Source organism: Bombus fervidus, chromosome 11 (assembly GCF_041682495.2).
Source record: "Bombus fervidus isolate BK054 chromosome 11, iyBomFerv1, whole genome shotgun sequence".
Classification (NCBI taxonomy): Eukaryota; Metazoa; Arthropoda; class Insecta; order Hymenoptera; family Apidae; genus Bombus; species Bombus fervidus.
The window spans coordinates 581,707-604,063 of NC_091527.1; the positions used below are offsets into that span (position 1 = coordinate 581,707).

The window sequence follows — 22,357 nt, forward strand, 5'->3', positions numbered from 1 at the left end:
AAAGCGAAAGCAAAATGGCAAAAAACGTAGAACACGTGAAAACAAAAAACATCTAAACAAACTTGTAAAAGAAATAAAAAGTAAAATAAAAGATTATAATAATAACGAATTCTCAAAATTCAAAGAGACACTCTCTGCGCACGAGAATGCCAACTACTCTCTATGGAAAGTCACGAACAAAATAAAGAAGCCAATAAAACTAATCCCAGCAATCAGAAAAGCAGACAACACATGAGTCAGAAGCAACGAAGAGCAAGCTGCAGAATTTTCCAATCACCTTTGTAACACATTTACTCCATATAATATTAACAACAGTAAAACCAAATGTCATTCAGACGAAGATGCGCAAAATACTGGTACCCCAACTAACAAGCACTACACCATACCTAATACAACAACATAAGAAATTAGAATCATAATCAAAAAAACAAAAAACAATAAAGCACCAGGAATCAACCTAATCAATAGTAAAATCTTGGAAAACCTTCCCCCAAAAGCAATACGTTTAGTAACAATAATATTCAATGCAATTTTAAGAATTCAATACTTTCCTAATCTGTGGAAGCTAGCACAGATCATAATGTTACCTAAGCCAAAGACTCACACCAAACTGCATCTTACACACCAATATCACTACTTTCTGTGTTTTCCAAAATACTAGAGAAAATAATATACGATTGCCTAAAACCAACAATAGAGGAAGAAAAATTAATACCAGATTACCAATTTGGATTCAGAAACAAACTCTCCACAATAGAGCAAATGCGCAGGTCGTCAACGAAATTTTACTAGCAAAAGAAAAGAAACAATACTGTACAGCTCTCTTCATGGGCGTTGAGAAAGCATTTGACAAAGTGAATCATGAAAGCCTCTTACAAACAATCAAAAAGCATTTCCCGGAACAAATAGAAAAGTGGCTACAAAATAAACAAATGAAAGCAAACCACAGTAAATGCAACCATATTACATTTACACTACGAAAACGAAAACCACTTATCCAAAACCAAATATCCAATTGAATAGCACGCTCATAACACAAACAAGGCAAGTTGAATCCACTTAGACACACAACTTACATGGAAGCAACATACTAAATCGATTATAGATAAAATACGGATAAAAAGAAGACCGATGTACTGGCTAACTAGTCGAAACTCTAAATTCAGTATGGAAAATAAACTAAAAATTTACAAAACGATTGTTACGTCCGGTGACTCTCTACGGTTGAGGCGTCCATCAATTATGCACATATAATTAGCGAGTCGCAGTAATCCTAAGGAACTGCCATAAACCTAAGCAGTTTGATTATACCGTTAAGTCCGTCAATTGGCATAAAACAGCTTCGACCCAGGAAGTTTCTTATGATTATTGCTCGATCAGGTAAAAATAGGGGAAACCTGGGTTTTCCCATATTTCCCGGGATTTCACCCGCAAGCGATCAGTGGTGGGGCGATTACCATCGAACAAGAGATTTCCTTTGCGACAACATCGTCACTGGACTTCATTGGATCTACAACTACTGATCAGTCGATATCTCTGGACTGGATCTGCGACATCAGTACAGTCGACACCTCTAGACTGGTTCATCGACTACAGAACAGTCACCACAACTCTAGACTCGATCTCCGCCTATAGATCAGTCAACATGCACTGATCTGCACTGATTCTCCAATCTGAGAACAGTCAACGTTTCTCTACCGGGTTGTCATCCATCAATCATTCGTCTACTTCACTTATACCTTACGCAACGGCGTAAATGTCTTCTGTAGAAAGTTGTTGGAAATATATATATTATAACCTGCTAACAACAGTGTTATACCAACTCAACCACCCCTGTTATCCTAACAGAAATAAGGGGATTGATCTGTTCGTGGCGTCAATTATCCTAATCGTAACAGGAATTTACGACTCCCGTTGACGCGCTTCCTCGCAATCGTGTCTCCCCGCGACTGGTCGAAAAAACAACGATAATAAAACCAATTTGGACGTACGGAATATCACTATGGGTGACAGCAGTAATGAGTCATATAAATAAACTAGAGTCGCTACAATCCAAGATATTGAGAACAATAGTCAACGCCCCATGGTATGTTAGAAACGAGGATATACACAAAGACTTAAAAATACCAACGGTCAAAAAAAAAAAAATCGGCAGGTACGCAGAAAAGTACAAGGAAAGAACGGCAACATACTCAAACCAGCTGGCTACTGAAGTGAACAAAACTCTCATAAAAAGAGGACTAAAAGAGAAAACACCCCACTGACCTCACTAAAGAAATAAAATAGACAAACTCGAACTCACTAGGGATAGCTATCCACATGTTATTTAGTAATAAAGCTAGAAAAATTTTCCGAGTGTCCAGCTGAACAAATCCTAAAATACAAATTATATAATAAAAAAACAGAAGGACACTGTCCTTCTTCATAATCATGCGACGAACTTCTGGAAATCAATTCTTCTGAAATGTTGCATCGAAATAAGCGATTTTACCTATTTTCGTAATTTTTTGGACCATCGTGGCTAATAAACGTTTCTTTTATACGGCTTTTAAAGCGTAATCTAACGCAAAGTGTCCCGTTTACTTAGCTATGCGTAATGTTTACTCAAATCCATAATGTGTCTTTAATTTCGCGTTTTTATATATTTTCGTGGCGAAAATGTGGTATCATGATCTGGTCTCTGGGATCGTTATCATTCAATTATTTATTAATTTGGAATTCGACTCAAAATTTAAATTTAATTTTAATGTCTCTATTTCGATAACAATCTTGATACGGTATTCGCTGCCACCATAAATACCATAAATAAAATCGTCGGGCGAAAACACGAGGTTGTCTTTCTCAGTGATCAATTTATTCCTTATTGTGACATTGAATTTAACATCTTTCTGCGACTATCAAATCGTTCTGTATTCTCGCCTAGCAACAGCTCATATATGGCGTGCAACGTTTGACTGTAACAGCAAGCATACATGTTACAATGTTGCCATTCTCATGCAATCTCGCCAGAGCGATTTCCGAGTTAAGTGAATAACCCTATAGACGTGAGTATTGCCCTATTTATGACGCCAAAATTAGCGCACATTAGTCCTTATCCTTTTTTATACGCAAGAAATCGTAAAGTGCAATCATTAAAAATTTTTCATTGAAATAGGAGTATCATTGAAATCAGCGTATTTCTGGTACTCTTTGAGAAACCATAACAAATAAGCACACGTTTCACACCATTTTTCATACCTCATGCACAGTACATAAGTCCTTTTAGTTAGCTGTGTGCAACACTTCGTGAAATACAATTCTTTATAATAACTCATTGAAATGTGCGATATAATGTACCTCCGCCCCTGTTTGAGATATCTTGACAAATAAATGTGTGTTTTACTCGAATTTTGACATCGAATGCAATTTCCACGAAATACAATCTTTTAAAATGTTTCATTCAGACAAGCGATACGAATTTTCGTTCCTGATACCGTATCAAATAAACGCGCATTTTATGCCATTTATGTGTCCTTAATACTGCGCACACATGATCTTTTTCTTATTTTACGCAGGACATCGTGAAGCGCAATCTTATAGAACTTGTTACTGTAATATAAGATTTTACGTATTTTCACTCCTATTTGTGCAATACTGAGAAGAAAAAGCGCGTTGTACTACATTTATGACAGCAAATGCATAGCACATTTGTCTCTGACCTTAAGTATGAAGAGAGCGATGTGGCATGCAATTATTTACAATAGTTCATTTTAATTCTCGATTTTACATGTATCCACAACTGTCTAGGGTATGTTGCCGATCAAACTCGCCTCTTTGACGCCGGATGCAGCACAAATTTGACGGTTAGTTTAGCTATGAACAGAGCGTTCTGAATTGCAACCATTTAGAGTAGTTCATTGTAATCTTCGATTTCACATACCTCCATCATCAGTCTATGGTATCCTGACAACAAAACGGGCGTTATACGCCGTTCTTGACATCGAATGCAGCGCACATTAGTCTCTTATCTTAGACATGGATAGAGCGTCGTGGAATGAAATCATTTAGAATAATATTAGTGTTACGTCGCGTGAGTCGGTACCTGCGACGTCCCTCATGGTCAGGCCGCCGAGGCCTGCACATCGTCACACTGACCCGCAATAAACCCAAGGAACCACCATAGCCCACATCTGTTATCCATAAAGTTGCATTCTTTTGAACATCTTCGGTTTATGAGTGGTCCCTTAAAAGGGTCCTTAGGTTTATTGCACGCTCTCACTCATTACGGAGAAAGCAGATGTGCCCAGCGAAATTTTCCCCAGGTACAAGGGCACCCAGGAGCCACAAATGCAGGAGACTTTCTCCTTGTATTTTGTTTCTTGACATTGGCTAGAACCAATGAACATCGCGGATCGTTACCCTCACTTTTCTACCGAAAAGTGTGAACTACGAATCCGAGTTCTTAGTTCAACAAGGATACACCCACATCGAGCTTTCTTCCTAAATAGTACGAGACGGGTCAATCACTGTTCTAATATCCCTCGGGCAGTCAAGTTCACTGTTCTAACACCCCTCGGGCAGTCAAGTCTACGGTTCTAACACTCATTGGGCCGTCAAGTTCTAACATAACTCAGTCAAGTTCTCGCTGCTCTATCAAATCGAACAACCTTCGGGTCCATCACAACGCTTTCCGACACGACGAATTCAAACACGTTCGGTTCACGTTAACTATTGTAATCCAGTGCAAATAAATATACATATATTATATAACTGTGAAGTCCAGTTATATTCCAACCCAATCACCCTTTATTCTCCCACAAGAAATAAGGGGATCGCCCTATTCGTGGTGTCGATTCGTGCAATCGTAGCGGGAATTTATGACTCCCGTTGACGCGCTATAACGCGACTGTCTCCCTGCGACTGGACGAATTAACAATTAGAGTAAATAGTAGAGTAATATTGTAATTCTCGATTTCACATACGTCTGCTCATGTCTGTGACATCCTGACTAACAAACTCGCCCTTTACTCCGTTTTTGACGCCAAATGGTGTGCTCATCGATCATTCACCTGAGACATGTGCAGAATATCGTGAAATGCAATCGTTTATAGCGATTAAGTGATATATCAGATTTTACGTATATCCACTTCTATCTGAGATATCCTGTCAAACGAACGTTCCTTTTACTCCGTTTTTGATGTCAACTTCTACCTACGTTATAATTGCAGTTTACAGCTGAAAAGCCCTATCTGACCCTCCACCGGCCATCTACAAAGCCAAAAATTCACGCAAGACGCGCAATGACGCTTCTACATAGGTTATATATTCCGTCTTCCATCGTCACTTCTACCGAGTGATGGTTACCTTTTACACATTCATACATATAAAAAGTCCAACTTGACCCTTCACCGACCAGCAACAAAACTTTTGATACTCGTTCAGACGGTATGAGCATGAAATAAAATATTACAATTGTTAAAATTATTTAGTTGTTATAAATAAATCAGCACAATTGTAACTATGTTGAAGAATATTGAAGAATTAGATTAAAGATTCAATTCCTGTAATAAAAATGCTGTAATTATTAAGATTATTTCGCTCGTATGAATAACAAGTTGTTTATTTCAAGTATTATTTAGTTATAATTCATTTTATTTTTCGTTTCAAATTGTACAAGCACAATACAATTTCATCACTTACTGTATCCCTACAGAGATAAAAAGAGGCTATTTCCAACGAATGATATAATAAAAATTATTTAGTATATGTATATTTCAATGTTCGTCCCATAAATTCATCAAGTGATAATCTAGGTACTATTCCAAATTATATTTTTATTATCTCATCCACTACTAAAATAATAATTTCTTATACTAGAATATTGCATATATTACATTGTATTGTATACACTGTATATACATTGTACATACATCGCAGCAAAGAGGAAATGTCCCTCTCTGATTGTACGAAGCTCAGGTTCGACTGGTTCCAACCTCGTTTCTTGTACTTCGGGAGCCATATAACTATGTAGTATCGAACTAAACAGGCAATTGGCATTTCAATTCCGAGTTCTAATATATCCATCATACGCGACATTACACCTCATTATTATTTATAATTTAATATCTAATTTGTTAAAGGGAATAGTATACAGTAAATGAGAAATTAAATTAATAATCTTAAATAATTTTATTAATTATGTTTATTAATTATGTTTGCCAAAGCAGGGAATATTACAAATTATGACGATAAATTCAAATTCGTTAAGGCAAAAATAAAATTTTTAAATGGTTCTATCAGGTTTATACACGAGATATCTTTCCAATATCTTTCGATAAAAATATATTGAATGTTGTTAGTTATTTGAGAGTACACGAATGTGAATCGTGTCAGCGAAGCTCGTATCTGAGATCAAATAATTATAATTTCAACATTCGACTCATCACCGAAGAAACAATATCATGCGACTTGCCAATTATAGCATGCACAATAGAATGACAAGGTGTCGTTACATTTGATTTGATTGCATTTGCTTCCTCAAATTCATGATCACGGTTTGATTCCTTCACTTTGGACGGATATGAAGAATCGAACTCTATCCATAAGCATTCAATAATTAAATTTGAATTAATACTGATTTTATATCAAGTAGTTCAATAAAAAAGAAAGTACTGCGTTTGAAATTAAAAAGTAAAATTATAAATGATGATTAAAAATAAAATAGAAATAAAAATATCATTTGAAGAATTTAATTAATATTAGATAAAATAAATCGTTAATTTAATAGTTACAAATTGATGGTATACACAGATTCAGATGGTAATTCAAAAGTGTCGAACCGGAAACCGCATACGGCTCCTTCTGATCTTCAGCCGTTCGATAGAACTACAGAAGTTCCCTCTCTATACATTATGGGTGTAGAATGTTCGTGATCTCGTGCAGTGCGGAGTGCGAAGGAAGAAGGAAAAGAAAAAAGAAGAAAATGAGCGGGCCAGTACCTCGCGGTCCGCCCATTGCAAGCTGGAGGAGGGAACATGATTCTTCCTCGAACATTTAGCCGGTACTACACGGAAGACGTAGACCAAGAAACGCAATTGGCACGACTGGAGCGATTGGTAGAGGAGACTCAGCCTCCATACGCATCCGCGTTCTCGATCTCCGCGCGCTCGCGTTCACGCTAACCGCGTGGGTGTCGTAGGAATCCGGCCAACGACGATCGATTAGATCGAAATCAGAAAGGAAATAGCTTTTTTACAAGCTCGCTCTAATATTGTATTACGTTTCCCCATTAAATGAAACAACTTTCATGTGAAATATCTTCTTGCATTTTTGATAATTAGAGAATAAAGAATACTTCAAAAAATAACAATAGTGTGTATCCATTTACATCAAGTTGGAGTCTATCGCTGCCAACAGTTTTCATAGGAGAGTGACAGACTTTTTTTCAAGTTTTTCGAGTTTAACGAATGTAGCTTCTATAGCTACATATGCATACTATATTGGCTGCATTACTATCGAGGATTAAGTTGAATGTACTAATTTCTATGATTGCCGTAGCGAATTATAGATGGCGTAAGAAACTCTCTAACTTTTTTCAGTTCGGTATTTTCATGATTATATAAACAGGCCTCGACACTTGCTAGGGAAAACCGTCCGAAAATTGAATCGTGTCTACTCGTGACAAAATTCACATGAAAGATCAACAAAGTCAGCATTCTTGCGAGGTGGATAGAGATGAGTAGAGTATCTCTGTCTCTGTCTGAGACATTCATATTATGTCACGCATGCGTAGAACAAGAACCTTCTTGTCTTCCACGTTGATTTTTCACGACTCAATTTCGGAATGAATTTCCCTAGATTTGGGTATATGAACATCGAGATCTTTTTATATGATCGTTGGTATTTCAGAACCAACAGAACAGAAGAGACATGAAGTCTCATTTAATGCCACGACTATTCTGTCCTTAGTTAATGCTAGCAACTCGTACGGATTATTGATCAGTCTCAGTGACGTAGTTAAACAAATGGTCGAACATTTAATCGGTTGGATTCACTGGTGAAAGGTACCGCTGTCAGTAATAATACAACTAATACACCGCACAGTATTTTTATCGATAATGCCGACACCTCAGATGCGGTCAAGAAGAGTCAGACTGAGGTTCTCAACGATGCATTTTGGATATTTCATCAAACAGACGAAATTTCTGTGAGAAGCCTTCGCATGGACAAATGGCTCCAAGATAGAAAGCTTTGGCTTTTAGGTAGCACACTACCTCTGCTACCAAGGAGGTAAACACGTGACTATTTTTTTACGAATCTTTCCTTTGTTCAACCTTTCACATTTAGTATCCATAAAATTTTGCACGATATTAATAATTTTTGTCTTCTTTGCGGAATAGCTTTGAATCTGATAATCTATCACTTTACGGTGACGATGATGATTTCTCAGGTAGAGAATTTGTTAATAATTGAATAAAATCCTTTCTTTATTTAATTTCTATTTATAGCATTTTAATTTTTATTGACAATAAAATATTAGATATAATATAATATTAGAGAATTATGAGAAATGCTATGTTGTTTTATTTAGTTATTCTTATCAGTAGTCGTATTATTAATGACATTGTCATTAGATGGTAATAACAAAATCCGCAATCACTTAGTTGCCAACCCAATATATTATTTTTCGTAATCTGAATATCTGTGAATATATTCGTGGCGTCTTTTCGAATTTTAATATGCATATGACATGATAGTATTTTTGTGACATTTTTCTATTTTATTTAGTTTATGACCAATTTCAGTTTTATTTGAAAATAGAATTTCTTTCTGTTTATTTTGCTTAACTTCACATTTACTGTTTGCAAATTTATTGTTTACAAATAATTTTACGTTTTTTGAAACAAAGAATGGTAGAAAAATATAAGTAAAGAATACCATGACCACAATCTGAAGATCTACTCTTTTCAGAACACTTAACTTTGACATTGAATTGAATCGATCGATATTTGTTATGTAGTTTAAACACGTAAGACACATTGTATACATTAGACGTTGTAAATAGCCATTAAATACAGTTGATGTATCAACAAAATTTTAACACTAGTCCTAATGTAGAATAATTTTCTTAGCGCAAAACAATAATTTCTACACAATGTTGTAGTTCGTCGAACAGTTTATTAAAATGTCAAAGGGTGAAGTTTCATTACTTTAAAGATACTGCTTTAACGTGTCAAATATTACGACTACAGATAATAAGAATAGTAATACAAAGATGACGTAAAAATTAAATGACAAAAATAGTGTACAAAATTATTGTAGGATATTATTACATTAAATATTAAGATATATTAAATTTTAAACTACTTCTGTAATGTTAAACTTCGTAATACTTTAGTAATATTATACCACCTTTCGGATAGTATTATGTACATTCAGCTGGTTTTATACGTTCAATACCTTGTCATAAATGCAAGAATAACATAAAATTTCTTGAAAATAATTTTCGACACAATTTTATAAATATCTACATAGTAATAAAGTAATGAGATAGAAAAAAGTATTTTATTTTGACACATCTTTTCAAAATCTAGTGAGTTTTTAGGTTCTATGTAGTTCTCGCTAATATAGTTATGTCTATAGATATTAAGATAATCCAATCGAAAAATAAATATTTCATATGATAGTTCTACATTTTCTGCCATAAACTTACAATATATGCGAGTGCCACTAAATATTTCATCATTGTGTAATTCATATCCTTCTTAGCGCATTCATAATATAATCTTTACTAGATTAAACTTATTGTCAGAGTTCTAGAGAAAAAATGACGTATCCATATCTAAAATTTCCAATTATCCTATGTTGTAATTAAACTGTTTATTTTATTCAAATATGATTTCCAACTAGTCTTATTAAATCCACTAAATTCGATGCAAAGTTGCATAATTTGTGTCACTTCGTTTCTACGCTAAAAACAATCCACCTTGGTTCATGGTCGTCATTTAAACATGGACAATATGGCAACTTAATATCGATTATCAATAATCAAGAAGTCAACAGTAACGTAAAGTAGTCTTTCAGCGGGTTCAGTAGCGCTCGGCATGTTCAACAATAAAGGTGTTTCAACATCAAAATCCTATGAACTCCATTCTGGGACTTTTGTACGTATAAAATAATTGTTCAAATAAATATGAATAAATTGCAAAAGAAACGTTGCACGATAACGAATATTCTAAATGACAGAACAATATAAATTAGGAAATTTTGGTTTTCGCAATTTTATGTATAAGAATATTATATATATATTTCATATGATACGAGATTTTGTTTCTTACAACAATCTAAATCAAGCAATTCTTATTGCTGAAACTTTCTGCATAAGAATATGTGTCTCATATTAATTTTAATAATAATACTTTAATAATAAAGGTTGTATTATCAAACAATTCGTACCATTTTTGCAACATAATGGAGAAAGCTACCGTATATTATTAATGAAAATAAAATCGGAGTTTTATCAATTTCTTCTTGTCAATGTTATAGTTATAGGATTCGTATTACGACTGACATTTGTAACAAGTAGAACTTTACTTTACATACTATTTACAATAATAATAACAAATAATATAATTATAATAAATATAATGTAATAATAATTATAATTGTGATTATAATTATAGTAGCAATAAATAATGAATAATAGAATTATATAATAATAAATATTCTTTGAGCAGATAAAATTTACAATTGTTGCATGAATTTAACGCAACGCGACGCAGAAAAAGGTCTAAATCAATTCTATTACTTTTTACTCAACGGTATCCCACAACTTATTTGATGAGAACAGTAACGATATTAACCTTATTATTCTTCAGCAGACTATATTTGTGACATCATTTATGTTGACATCATTTTCTTAATTATAACGATAAAGAAGGTTTCTTTAAAAGATTTCTTACCATTTTTCAATTCACTTACTTACCAGGGACGATAACTGAAAGTTGTTCCTTATTAACTGAAGTTAATAGATTTTCGATTTTCATAACTCACGAAATTAGCCAATTCAATATGATACTATTGCAGGGCAGTTGAAACGTTTTTAATTAACACCATTAACCTTTTTGATGGCAGCGATGCATTTTCTGCCGATTAAAAGTTAATTCTGTCTTAACTGTTTAACGATAGCTAAATTATCGAATATCCGGAACCACTGACTTTGGTAACGCTAAAAAGACACGAATATGCTGATGAACTGTTTCCACTTGTCTCGATATGGTCAACGATTTAAGATTTGCAAACTATGGGCAGCGTGTGCCGCTTTGGTAAGCTTCCAATGGACTCACGAAACTCATATGTTCTACATAACCTTTCAGTCTTTATCAAAAACAAAAATATCAGATCCAAAATGAAACATTTTCACTGAAAGTTTATGCGATTTATAATATATACATAAAGTGAGTCACAGAAGTATTCGTACCCCTGCAATTACAATTTCATTTGATGTTTAAAGTTTATATCATAACAAATTGCTGTTTTTCAATAAACGATATATCGATCAAAAGCTTAATTATTACATATATATTCCCATCGATAAACAATGCAAAGTGTTTATTGTTAAAAAAATATTAGTTATCTAAATTCAATAATTATAAGAATACGAATACTTCTGTGACTCACTACACATGTAAAATTAGAGAAATATGAAGATAAATAAAAAACTAACAATATAAATACGTTTTACAAAAGAATAACTAAATTAGTCGCGTAAATGAGAGAAATATATCGAAAACTAAACATTGTGGAGTATTAAATAAAAAACAAATTTGTTTGTACATTTGTTCACTATACAAAATAACACATTTTTCATATGAATATTCGGGAGACATGACATTTTTACACAAGCTGGTCTGTATTACACGATTCAAGGGCGCCTGCGCTCTGATTTCCGATTCGAATAAAGCGAAACAGGGGAGCTTGACCCTTGGTCATTGGCGAGAATACAGTCTGGTCCGCAGCCTTTACAGTGCTAGCATGCTCTTTGCGCAACAGTTCACCTCTTTGCCATGTCTTGCCAAGTATAAAAAGTATGTACGAGCCCAAAATTCACTAGAAACTTTCGTTTTATCCGCTGTTGTTATAAGTTATATAAGCTGTATAAGTTGCACATACCTTAATACTCAGATAGGGGACACTTTCACTTATTTCGAATCAATTGCATTTGCATACAAAACTATATTTTCCTCATTTATCCGTGGAAAAGTGAAGCTGTTCCCAAAAAAATATATATAAGTACAAAAAATAAAACATAATTTACTTAGAAGATATCGTAGAAGTTTTCCCAAATTAAATACGTTTGTATTTATTACTTATCCTTCAAGCTCCTCATTTGGCCATATTTGAATACAGTGGCAAAGTAAGAAAGTAACTTATCTTTTTCAAAAGTCTTCTTTTGCTTCATTTCAAACATTAACAAGATTATAATCAACATTAATTAACAACTTAAGAATCATTTTCATTTCTAATCGTTAGTGTACGTATACGTTCTAGAATCAAGAGTTACGTATGTAACTACATGCTACGCTGTTCATCCAATAAATGATATGAGAAATGTATTTCATGAATCGCGATTGTCAATGCACTTCAATGGGAACACGCGTGTCTCAGAAGATAACATCCGCATCGTACTCATAACTGTGTCACATACTTCGATATAGAACTACTAGTAAAAAATATCGGTGTTTCGCGATTTCTCGCTATTCCATAATTCTTTCAATAATGATCGCATCGAAATATAAATTTCAAATTTCACGTAATTAAATAATCGAAACACAACACTGTGAAACGGTGAAACATTAAAAAAGGATAAATAAATAAATATGATATAAAGAAATATGCGTACAATCAGCAAGTACATATATATACACCCTTATCTTTCAATGTCAACATTATTTCCTTATTAATATTTAAATACGATGTCTCATTGGGCTATGTACGTATATGGCCGTATCTCGTGACCAATTGTAATTATTACTTATAAAAAATAAATATTTTTTTTTATAGGTCACGCGCGCCAAGCAAGGCGATGGACCGATACGAACGACTGGCGCGTCTTGGCGAGGGTAGCTACGGTGTAGTCTTCCAGTGTAGAGATCGGCAAACTGGAAAATTGGTAGCTGTTAAAAAGTTCCAACAAACTGAAGATGATCCTCTTATACGCAAAATCGCACTACGTGAAATAAGGCTCCTTAAGGTCAGTCGTTATGCTTGAAAATACAGTAATGTGTAAAATTCTTAGGCCACCTATACGATATAGTCACTATCGTTTGACTTATTGTTACTGCAAAACCTATTGTCAAATCATACTACATAAGTCACATGGTAGCGATATAGCAGAACAAGCATGATCATTTCAAAATTTCTGTATCATCGTAATCTTTATCATAAATATTATCTCCACCCGAAAAATTTAGATATTTTATTTATCAATCTGATACGTATATACTGTGTTTGAGATGATAAAATGACTTAAATTGAAAGAAGACGGAGATCATATAATATCACAGAGTAGAACAACAGTTTCAATATTTAACAAGATAAAAAGGGATTTCTTTCCTATGTTTATATACATACTTGTATACAAAAAAGAAAGGGTGGAGAAGAAAGAACTGTTGGATATCACAAGGATAGGATCAGACTATCTGAAAATAAGTCCCATGTCTTTCTTTACTTCTCTCTTCTTCCAACATGGTTCTAGCGCTTTACGTATATACATATGTATGCATATACCTTCAAGTGAACGACCCCTTACAAGCTGAAGGTACTAAAGCTCGCAGTGGCTAGTCTCGAATTAAGGAAACTTCGTTCAACAAATATGGAGAAATTCTCGAAAGTATTATTAGTCTTAATTAAAATATAGATGTTTGACATTTCTTAGAATATTTTAAAAATATCGATCAGCTCGTGGAAGAAAAATTCGCGATCTTGCACAGCAACGTAGCAATATAAATTCACCGTCGACGTCGACTGCAAGAAGTGGCCAACGGTCAATACCGTGGCGGTCAATATCTTAGCGTGTTCTGCTCTCGATGACCTAGCCTTATCGAAATAATCAGAGTTCTCTTCCAAACATATGCGCATTCAAACGAGCGTCCACTCTGTTCTGACATTTCGCCTCAAGGATATCTTCTTTCGTCCGTACAGCAAATACGGGGCATGATGTTAATGATTTCTTTTCCACACGACTTTTAATCGCAAACGCTGTCCGCAATAACAAACCAAAGCGAAAAATTTCTGATTTCGATAATTTTTTGATATATTCAAGATCTATATAAACTACAGAAAAAAAAAAAGATAAGCATACTAACGCCAATACTAACGTATACACTAGGAACGCACAATTATTGGCAATATTTATTGTGTATGGTGCCTACATTGCCAACAATTTTTTGCGAATATCTCGGAAACTAAAGTTGAGCGATAGTTATATATATGGAAAAAATTGCTCATAATGTTGATTTCTACACATATTCAGAAATTATCAAAGTCGGTGTGATGAAAGAAAGCTTATATATTATAAGAAGGTAACTATTTACGAAACTGACACCATCTTAGATTTACATGATTTTTTAATATGTTATAGAAATCAAAATTTTAAATAACTTCTTTCTTTGCATATTACCGTCAGACTCTTCTAATTTTCGAGATATTTGCAGAAAACTGAAAACACTGTCAGTACTACAATGAATTCTGCTCTGTAAATGTATCTATGATACAGTCATAAGTAAGGCTGACACGTTCGTCGCTTGGCAATCTCTTTATATCCATCACCCATTGATCTGTTTATTTTTATTCCATACTTTACAAATCTAAATAATCATTCACAATTACATGTGATGCGATACTGTAAGAAATTTTTTCAAAAATCTGTTCCGACGACAAAATGATTTTGTGAATAGAATATAGAGTATCGAAAAATAATTAATTAAATTCTTCATATTACGATATGAAAAGATATTCGCAACGGTAATTAATTAAATTTACAGCGCGCTACGAGGCGGCCATCGACCAATGCTAACGCATACATTGCTACGGACGCATTTGTATAGACAGAATTCACTGTAGTGGTACCAATTGTTTCTTGCGAATATCTCGGAAACTAGCACTGCATAGGAAAAAGTTGTTTAGAATCATGCTCCCAACAATATATTAAAAACTCATCGAAATAAAAAATGGCGGCAGGTTTCTAAATAATTATGTACCTAAATATAATATACATATAGTGCAGAATAGATGAATGTTATCAATGTTGTAAGAAAACGTAAAACTCAAATGTCTGGAACAGTCGCCGGGCCTTCGTCGTCTTTGGCGAAACTTTTTAAGACGAGAAGGCGAACACTTGAAGATAACATAAATGAAGCCCTCTCCCTTCCTGTATTATGGGCTAGCGAGCCCTAACGGTTTCATGATTCCGACACTTAGGATTATTCTCATTCATTCTTTCTACAATCGTCAACACGGACGAACGTCGAAGAATATCCTACGCGACTTCTGTTATTTCGAATCAACGTAACACTTGAGTAACGATCTTATACTTAATTCGCGTAGTTTTATCTTACGATATAGTAACAAATTTTCAGTATAAAAATTATTGTAATTCATAATGTATCAATCTTAAACTTTCTTTTATGTGTCACTTTCATACTGCTGTATCAAAAAAAGTTGAACTGTTGGTTGTTTAATCCTTGAGATACCCAAACTCATTGTATTACATGCAGTATATTTAAAAAACGCTTTGATTATAAAGGTAATTTGATTACTAGAATCTGAAACATCCGAATTTGGTCAATCTTCTGGAGGTCTTCAGACGGAAACGGAAATTGCACCTAGTCTTCGAATACTGCGAGTACACGCTACTGAACGAGATGGAGAGATATCCGAGCGGGTGTCCAGAAATCACCACGAAGCAGCTTACATGGCAAATTCTTCAAGGCATCGCGTATTGTCATCGACTAGGTTGCGTTCACAGGGATGTAAAACCGGAAAATATTTTAATTACAGCCGATGGCGTAGTGAAATTGTGTGATTTTGGTTTCGCACGAATGCTCAGTCCTGGTGAAAATTACACAGAATACGTCGCAACTAGATGGTACAGAGCGCCTGAACTGCTGGTAATTTTTTTTACATAATATAATCATTTCTTTCCATTAATCTTTTAAGACTCCATTCTATATGCACTTGTTATTAATAATTCATTATCTCTAACCGTTGAAATCTTGTGCGTGACATTAATGATAAATTGGTTAAAACAAAAAATAAAATTAATATAGATATTAATCCAGCATACTAATAAAAAAATTATATATTTTTTTGATTCGTTTAAATAATGTATTTTATTAATTATTTCACTAATGATATTTATTCGTATTCTGCTTGAATCTTTTTCGTACTTCTAGATTTTATTGACTTGTATTATAATAATTAAATTATTTTTAATTACTAAGAGAACGTGTTCTTCAACAGGTAGGAGATACTCAATATGGTACACCAGTCGATGTATGGGCAATTGGTTGTGTTTTCGCAGAATTAATACGTGGAGAAGCGTTATGGCCAGGAAAATCAGACGTGGATCAATTGTATTTAATTCGAAGGACTATTGGTGACTTATTACCGAGACACATAGCTATTTTTCAGCAAAATGAATTTTTCGCTGGTATCACTTTACCGACTCCTCAAACCCTCATGCCCCTCGAAACTGCTCTACCTAATAGAGGCAATACAATTCTACAGGTGAATTTTTACATTGCTTTCTTTATCTTAAATAAACGGTTTAAATAAAAAAAGTTTTAGTAAATTGATCATAGGAAGATTTAATTGATTCCATTCATTTCATCTAACAGCTTGACTTTCTTGAGAAATGTTTGAACAAAGATCCTGACGAAAGATGGTCTTGTGAACAACTTCTACAACATTCTTATTTTGAGAATTTTCATTTCAAAATGCCTGAAGTTGAAATGGAAGAATTCGATAAGCTTAAAAAATATCGAGATCGATCACGAGTATGTACATATATTTATATTATATTATAAATATATATATTTATATATTTTATAGTAACAAAAATACAATGAATAATGAACCAGATAGAAAAGATACATGACATTTTTCTTACTACAAAATTTATATCAAATACTAAAATATACAACAAGATAATATATTGCATACAAAATAAGTAACAAAGATACCCTTACCTATTGTATATCTATTGTATTTTAGAATAGTAATTACAGTCAAATGGTATTACCCCAACTTCCTAAGCCTGGTGCTTCAGTACATAGTCAAAATGAAAATTGGCCGAGAAGCTCCTCCATGCATCATCAGCAGCAGGACTTCGATCATCTGCCTATGATTAAAGGCTGTAATTAAGCTCCTCTGTGATTGTAATATACTTATACACATATACATATATATTTATTTGTCTATTTACTTAAACTTTATAGATTTTCATTATATCAATTAATGATTGTTAATAAATTTTATTTTTGTTTTGCACGTTTGTGTTTATAACTTCTGAAGAGATTTTGTTTAAATAGTATGATTTCCATAACATATATATATATATATATATATTGTATCTATATTATATATACATATTAAAATAAAATTTTGTATAAAATGATATTATTCTATACTATTTATAAGGTACATATATATTAATAGATTGTTCTTCTTGAAAGTTAATTACAAAATACAGCCTTTCACATAAGTTTATCTTTTCTTAATTTTATTAATTATTATCATCCTATTTCTTATGCTATAATAAATATTATTATATTATATGCTGAATAAATATTATTACTTCATTAAAATAGTTTAATACTACAGACTTTAGATAGTTTATTACACATTATAAAAGTATGTTATCTCTAATTATGTACTATCTTTCTTCATAATCCGCTGATAGGCTCCTACAAAGGGATGTGGACGTCGATCTTCTTCTGGTACTCTACATTGTATTTTATACCACACAACATGAAGACCAATAATGGCAGCAGTAGTCACCCATAATTGATAATCCATTTTTATATAATCTTTCTCTTTTCGCTTATGCAAAACAGAAAATATCCAGCTATATCTCTTACTAAACCTGATTTATATTATCTTCCTGAATAATATATATAAATAATATATAATAATAATATATTATAAATAATATATATATATATATATATATATATATATATATATAAAAGATATCTTTTGCAAATAAGATATATTTCATAATCACTTACAAAATTTTTTATCAATGTGTAATTAATCCCAATGTATTTTAATGCTTATAGATTACAATCACGATCTATCACACTATAATTGTACATACTTGATCGTAATTTACTTGAATATAATACATAACCTAAATATATTACGTATACTTAAAATTAATTGGCTAATCATATTTTATATGCTCTATCAAAACTTTCCATGAATTTCGTTTCGTACTAATTTGATAATTGTCACTTATCAATTATTAATTATAACACTCTGTAACTGAAAAGTTATGCAGTTAAAATAATAAACAATAGTGTAACCCTCGAATGTCACTAGTCAGCAGCCAATAGTTGCAACCGCAGCAATCAAGTTTTATTTACATTTACTGCCCTGTCTCGTTGGACAGATTATACAGTATAGGGGAATTTAACGCGCCATCTCCGTTGCAAAAGCGACGCCAAAAGATCGTTCCACGTCTTCCAATTCTTCTAATTCTTACAAAGAGAACAAAAATTAACTAAATATTAACTACATAAATATGTATACTGTTAGAAAAAGAAAACAGGTTAAACTTTATTTTAATGAAAATTAAATTATTGGCTTTTTTTTGTTGCTATTTAATAATTTTCAATGCGTAAAATTTGAAAATGCAAGTCTTAGTTATAGAAATCCAGCGGTTCAGAAGTTACGCATATGTAAAGTTAAATATTTTTTGTCAATAATTAAAGTGTTGATGCATAATGTAAATGAACTTTGTTAAAAATTGACATATTAACGTAGTCTGTCACATACGTACACTTGTTACAGCCAGGGACTCCACTCATTGGACGAATCTTGGATAGAAGGCAACATGACGTCAAAATAAACTGTTAAATACGTTTAAAATGCTCAAATTTATATACGCATAACTGGAACATCGCTGGATTCCTAAAGTTAAAAATTGCATTTTCAGATTCTACGCATTGAAAACTACTAAATAGCAATAGTTTTATTCCCATTAAAACGAAGTTCAGCCAGAAAATATTTTGTAAGTGGAAATTTTAGATGGTTTTAGGACAACATAAGTCACATATATATATTTCAGCAAAAAGCGGGAAATTGTTGCAATAATATTTAATATTCTTTAGACTTTAGATTAATTAGATGAAAGTAATAGTGTCATATGAAAGCTTAATGTTTATTTTATATTTTTATTTATTGTTAATTTTATGATATTATCAATATTTCGAATCTGAAGGAAATATTTTCCGTAAGATATAATGTATATAAATGTAATATAATCATCTGTAATTATGCCTGGTGAAAAATTAATAAATGCGGTACGAAGTACCTTTTCGTTATACGGACTTGTACTTTCAAGGTATATCAATTTTTAATGTATTACATATAATATTATGTAAGTATACCAAATCTTAATTTCATTTCTTAATTTTTACGAATCAAATTTTTTGTTGTCTAGGAAACTTAGCGTTTCACTTGCTAAGGAACTTCTAAATGTAGAAGAAAATGAACGTGAAATGTGGCTGATGCAAGTAATAGAGCAAGTTTTAGCTCAAAATTTAAGTGATACACAGATAACCATTGAAAATTTGAAGCTAGCAATAGAAGAATGTATAAAACCCAATGCATTAAAGGATACAGAAACAATACTAAATGTTATAGATGTGTTTGATATACCTAGAATCAAATATGAGTTGTCTGAGAACAAATTTGTTTTGGAAACTGTAACACCAAATTTGGTTGCCGAAGCACAATATAAATCCATACTTTTTAAAGATAGATTTGAGTTGCTTTGGTACAGAACTATGAGACATGAATTATTTACTCCTCCAATGCCTGGTGAAAAAAAAAAAGATTGGATTGAATTAGTACCAATTGAACATCTGTTGAGTGGAAGTAAAGAAGGAAATGTTTATGTTATGGGTCTTCTCTCTCAATTAGTAGAAGGTCAATATTATTTGGAAGACACAGGAGGTACAATAAAAGTTGATTTACAAAAAGCAATATCCTTTTGATGCTCCAGATTTATATAATCATTTATGCAAACATAAATATTTATAAATGTTTCAGTATGCTAAATCAATTATCTGTTAATCGCACTTTCCTTAATATTTGTATACAGATTTCAGGATGGTTTGATCATGGAATGCTCTATAGTAATAGCTAATGGAAATTTCAAGGACGGTATTTTACATGTGAAAAATTTAGGTTTTCCACCAGCAGAATCATCTAGTAATGCACGTGTAGATTTTGGCAATGCTAACACATTTGGTGGTTTGAGCAAGTTTTCTTTGAAACTTTCTGAAAAACTAAAAACTTATGAAGAAAGTAACAAAGATGGAATGATTGTTTTTGTATCTGAAATGTGGTTGGATGATAAAACTGTTTTACGCAAATTTAAAATTATGTTGGAAGGATATTCTGAATATCCACCTATAGCTTTTGTATTATGTGGACATTTTTTAAGTTTTCCTGCAAAACCGTCAAGCAGGCAAAAATTGATAGAGGGATTAAAAAATCTTGCTGATATAATAATACAATATCCAGATATAAATCAAACTTCAAAATTTATTTTTGTACCTGCAACAGATGATATTGGATCACCAAAAATTTTGCCAAAATTGCCACTGCCCAAAAATCTTACAGAAGATTTTAGAAAAAATATACCTGGAGCAATATTTGCTACTAATCCATGTAGAATTCAGTATTGTACGAAAGAAATTGTGGTACTAAGGGGAGATATTTTAACGAAAATGTGTAGGAATACTCTTTACTTTCCATTTCAAGGCAATATCCACGATCATGTAAGCTTTATTATGTTACTAATTGTTTATGTATGTTGTATAAAAATGCGTAACTTCATTTTTGATAAATGTTTCAGTATGCAAAATCAATTATCTCTCAATCTCATTTGACTCCTTTAAGTCTTCCAATGTTACCTGTATATTGGAAATACAACCATGCATTACAAATATATCCTACTCCGGATCTCATTGTAACTGCAGACGGATTTGAAGCATATGAAACTACCTATTCTAATTGTCATATAATCAATCCAGGATCATTTTCAAAAAACGACCATTCCTTCAAAGTATACGTTCCAGCGCTAAATTTAGTTGAACATTGTGCTATTCCCAAAGATATGGATGGTGTTTAACAACAAATTATTACTGACGTTTGAAAATAAATAAAGTATTAACAAGTAAAATATTTTTGTAAATTCAATAATAATAGTAATTTACTGTACCTTCTACTCCTCTATGAACAATTGCATGCCAATTTTATACAGTATATATTTTCACATCACAGCTCTCATAAGTCAAGTTCGATTATTGAAAATAATTTAATTTTTGTTAAATACTTTAATTATAATTAAAAATAATTTTATTTTATTCATTGAGAATACTGGATAACTTCCTGGTTCATGTTGTTTAGCAATGCAACGAAATAATATTGAAGAATAACTTAGTGACTCTTATGATCGAAGATGTTTAATATTATCAACATAATACACCTCAGGCAAATTTAACACTCTCCTCGTTTCTCTTCAGACTGCCTAACAAATTTGTATATCAGACTTTCTATCTGGGACACAGGAAATACGCGTTTATTTAATTATTTTTCTTATCGATTTGTATAAATAGATACATACAATATTAAACACATGTGTTTCTACCTCTTCACAATGTACATAACAATATTACAGGTACAGACTGGGCCGCGGCATATATCAATTCACTGCGCTGGAAGCATAAGTCAATTACTGGCCGTTTAATTAAACATTATATGGATCATAACTTTGTAAAACAACGTATAACATATGAGATGCAATAATAAAACGCGATAGTATGATTTGTAAATATTACAATTTCGTATTAATAACGAGCTGAACTGCTATCAACAATACCAGCTGTACAGAAGTTAAAGGGAACACATGTAAGTTATGTAAATATAATAATTAAGACACAATTTCTGTTTAGTAAATTTTATGATATATATATATATATATACATATATACATATATGTATATATACACATATATATAGAAGAACGTATAAAACCCAATGCGTTAAAGGATACATATATGTATGTATGTATGTATGTATGTGT

General features: G+C 32.4%; 2 protein-coding genes and 1 long non-coding RNA gene across 8 annotated transcripts; 2 read left to right on the forward strand and 1 right to left on the reverse strand.

The window, feature by feature from the left end:
• Positions 1-7,906: 7,906 nt before the first annotated feature.
• Positions 7,907-17,586, forward strand: LOC139992551 (cyclin-dependent kinase-like 4). 5 transcript variants are annotated; one of them, XM_072013486.1, is made up of 7 exons: positions 7,911-8,042; positions 8,112-8,268; positions 13,042-13,231; positions 15,801-16,148; positions 16,501-16,767; positions 16,878-17,036; positions 17,254-17,585. In XM_072013486.1, exons 2-7 carry the CDS (start codon positions 8,201-8,203, stop codon positions 17,401-17,403), a joined length of 1,182 nt encoding a protein of 393 aa, XP_071869587.1. In that variant the 5' UTR covers positions 7,911-8,042; positions 8,112-8,200; the 3' UTR covers positions 17,404-17,585. The 5 variants fall into 5 exon arrangements, with proteins under 5 accessions (XP_071869585.1, XP_071869587.1, XP_071869589.1 ...); XM_072013484.1 differs by having other exon boundaries at positions 7,907-8,268; XM_072013488.1 differs by lacking the exons at positions 7,911-8,042; positions 8,112-8,268 and adding an exon at positions 10,063-10,142.
• A 250-nt stretch (positions 17,587-17,836) lies between these two features.
• Positions 17,837-18,830, reverse strand: LOC139992577 (uncharacterized). The gene is made up of 2 exons (XR_011801143.1): positions 18,270-18,830; positions 17,837-18,142 (listed from the first exon to the last, which is right to left on the reverse strand). It is a non-coding gene; the product is annotated as an uncharacterized lncRNA (long non-coding RNA).
• Positions 18,831-18,876: 46 nt separating this feature from the next.
• On the forward strand, positions 18,877-21,533 carry Dnapol-epsilon58 (DNA polymerase epsilon subunit 2). Of its 2 annotated transcripts, XM_072013472.1 has the most exons (5): positions 18,878-19,273; positions 19,331-19,606; positions 19,706-20,249; positions 20,367-21,050; positions 21,128-21,532. In XM_072013472.1, the coding sequence occupies exons 2-5, from the start codon at positions 19,539-19,541 to the stop codon at positions 21,401-21,403; spliced, it is 1,572 nt and encodes a 523-aa protein (XP_071869573.1). In that variant the 5' UTR covers positions 18,878-19,273; positions 19,331-19,538; the 3' UTR covers positions 21,404-21,532. The 2 variants fall into 2 exon arrangements, with proteins under 2 accessions (XP_071869574.1, XP_071869573.1); XM_072013473.1 differs by lacking the exon at positions 19,331-19,606 and having other exon boundaries at positions 18,877-19,273; positions 21,128-21,533.
• The last annotated feature ends 824 nt before the right edge of the window (positions 21,534-22,357 follow it).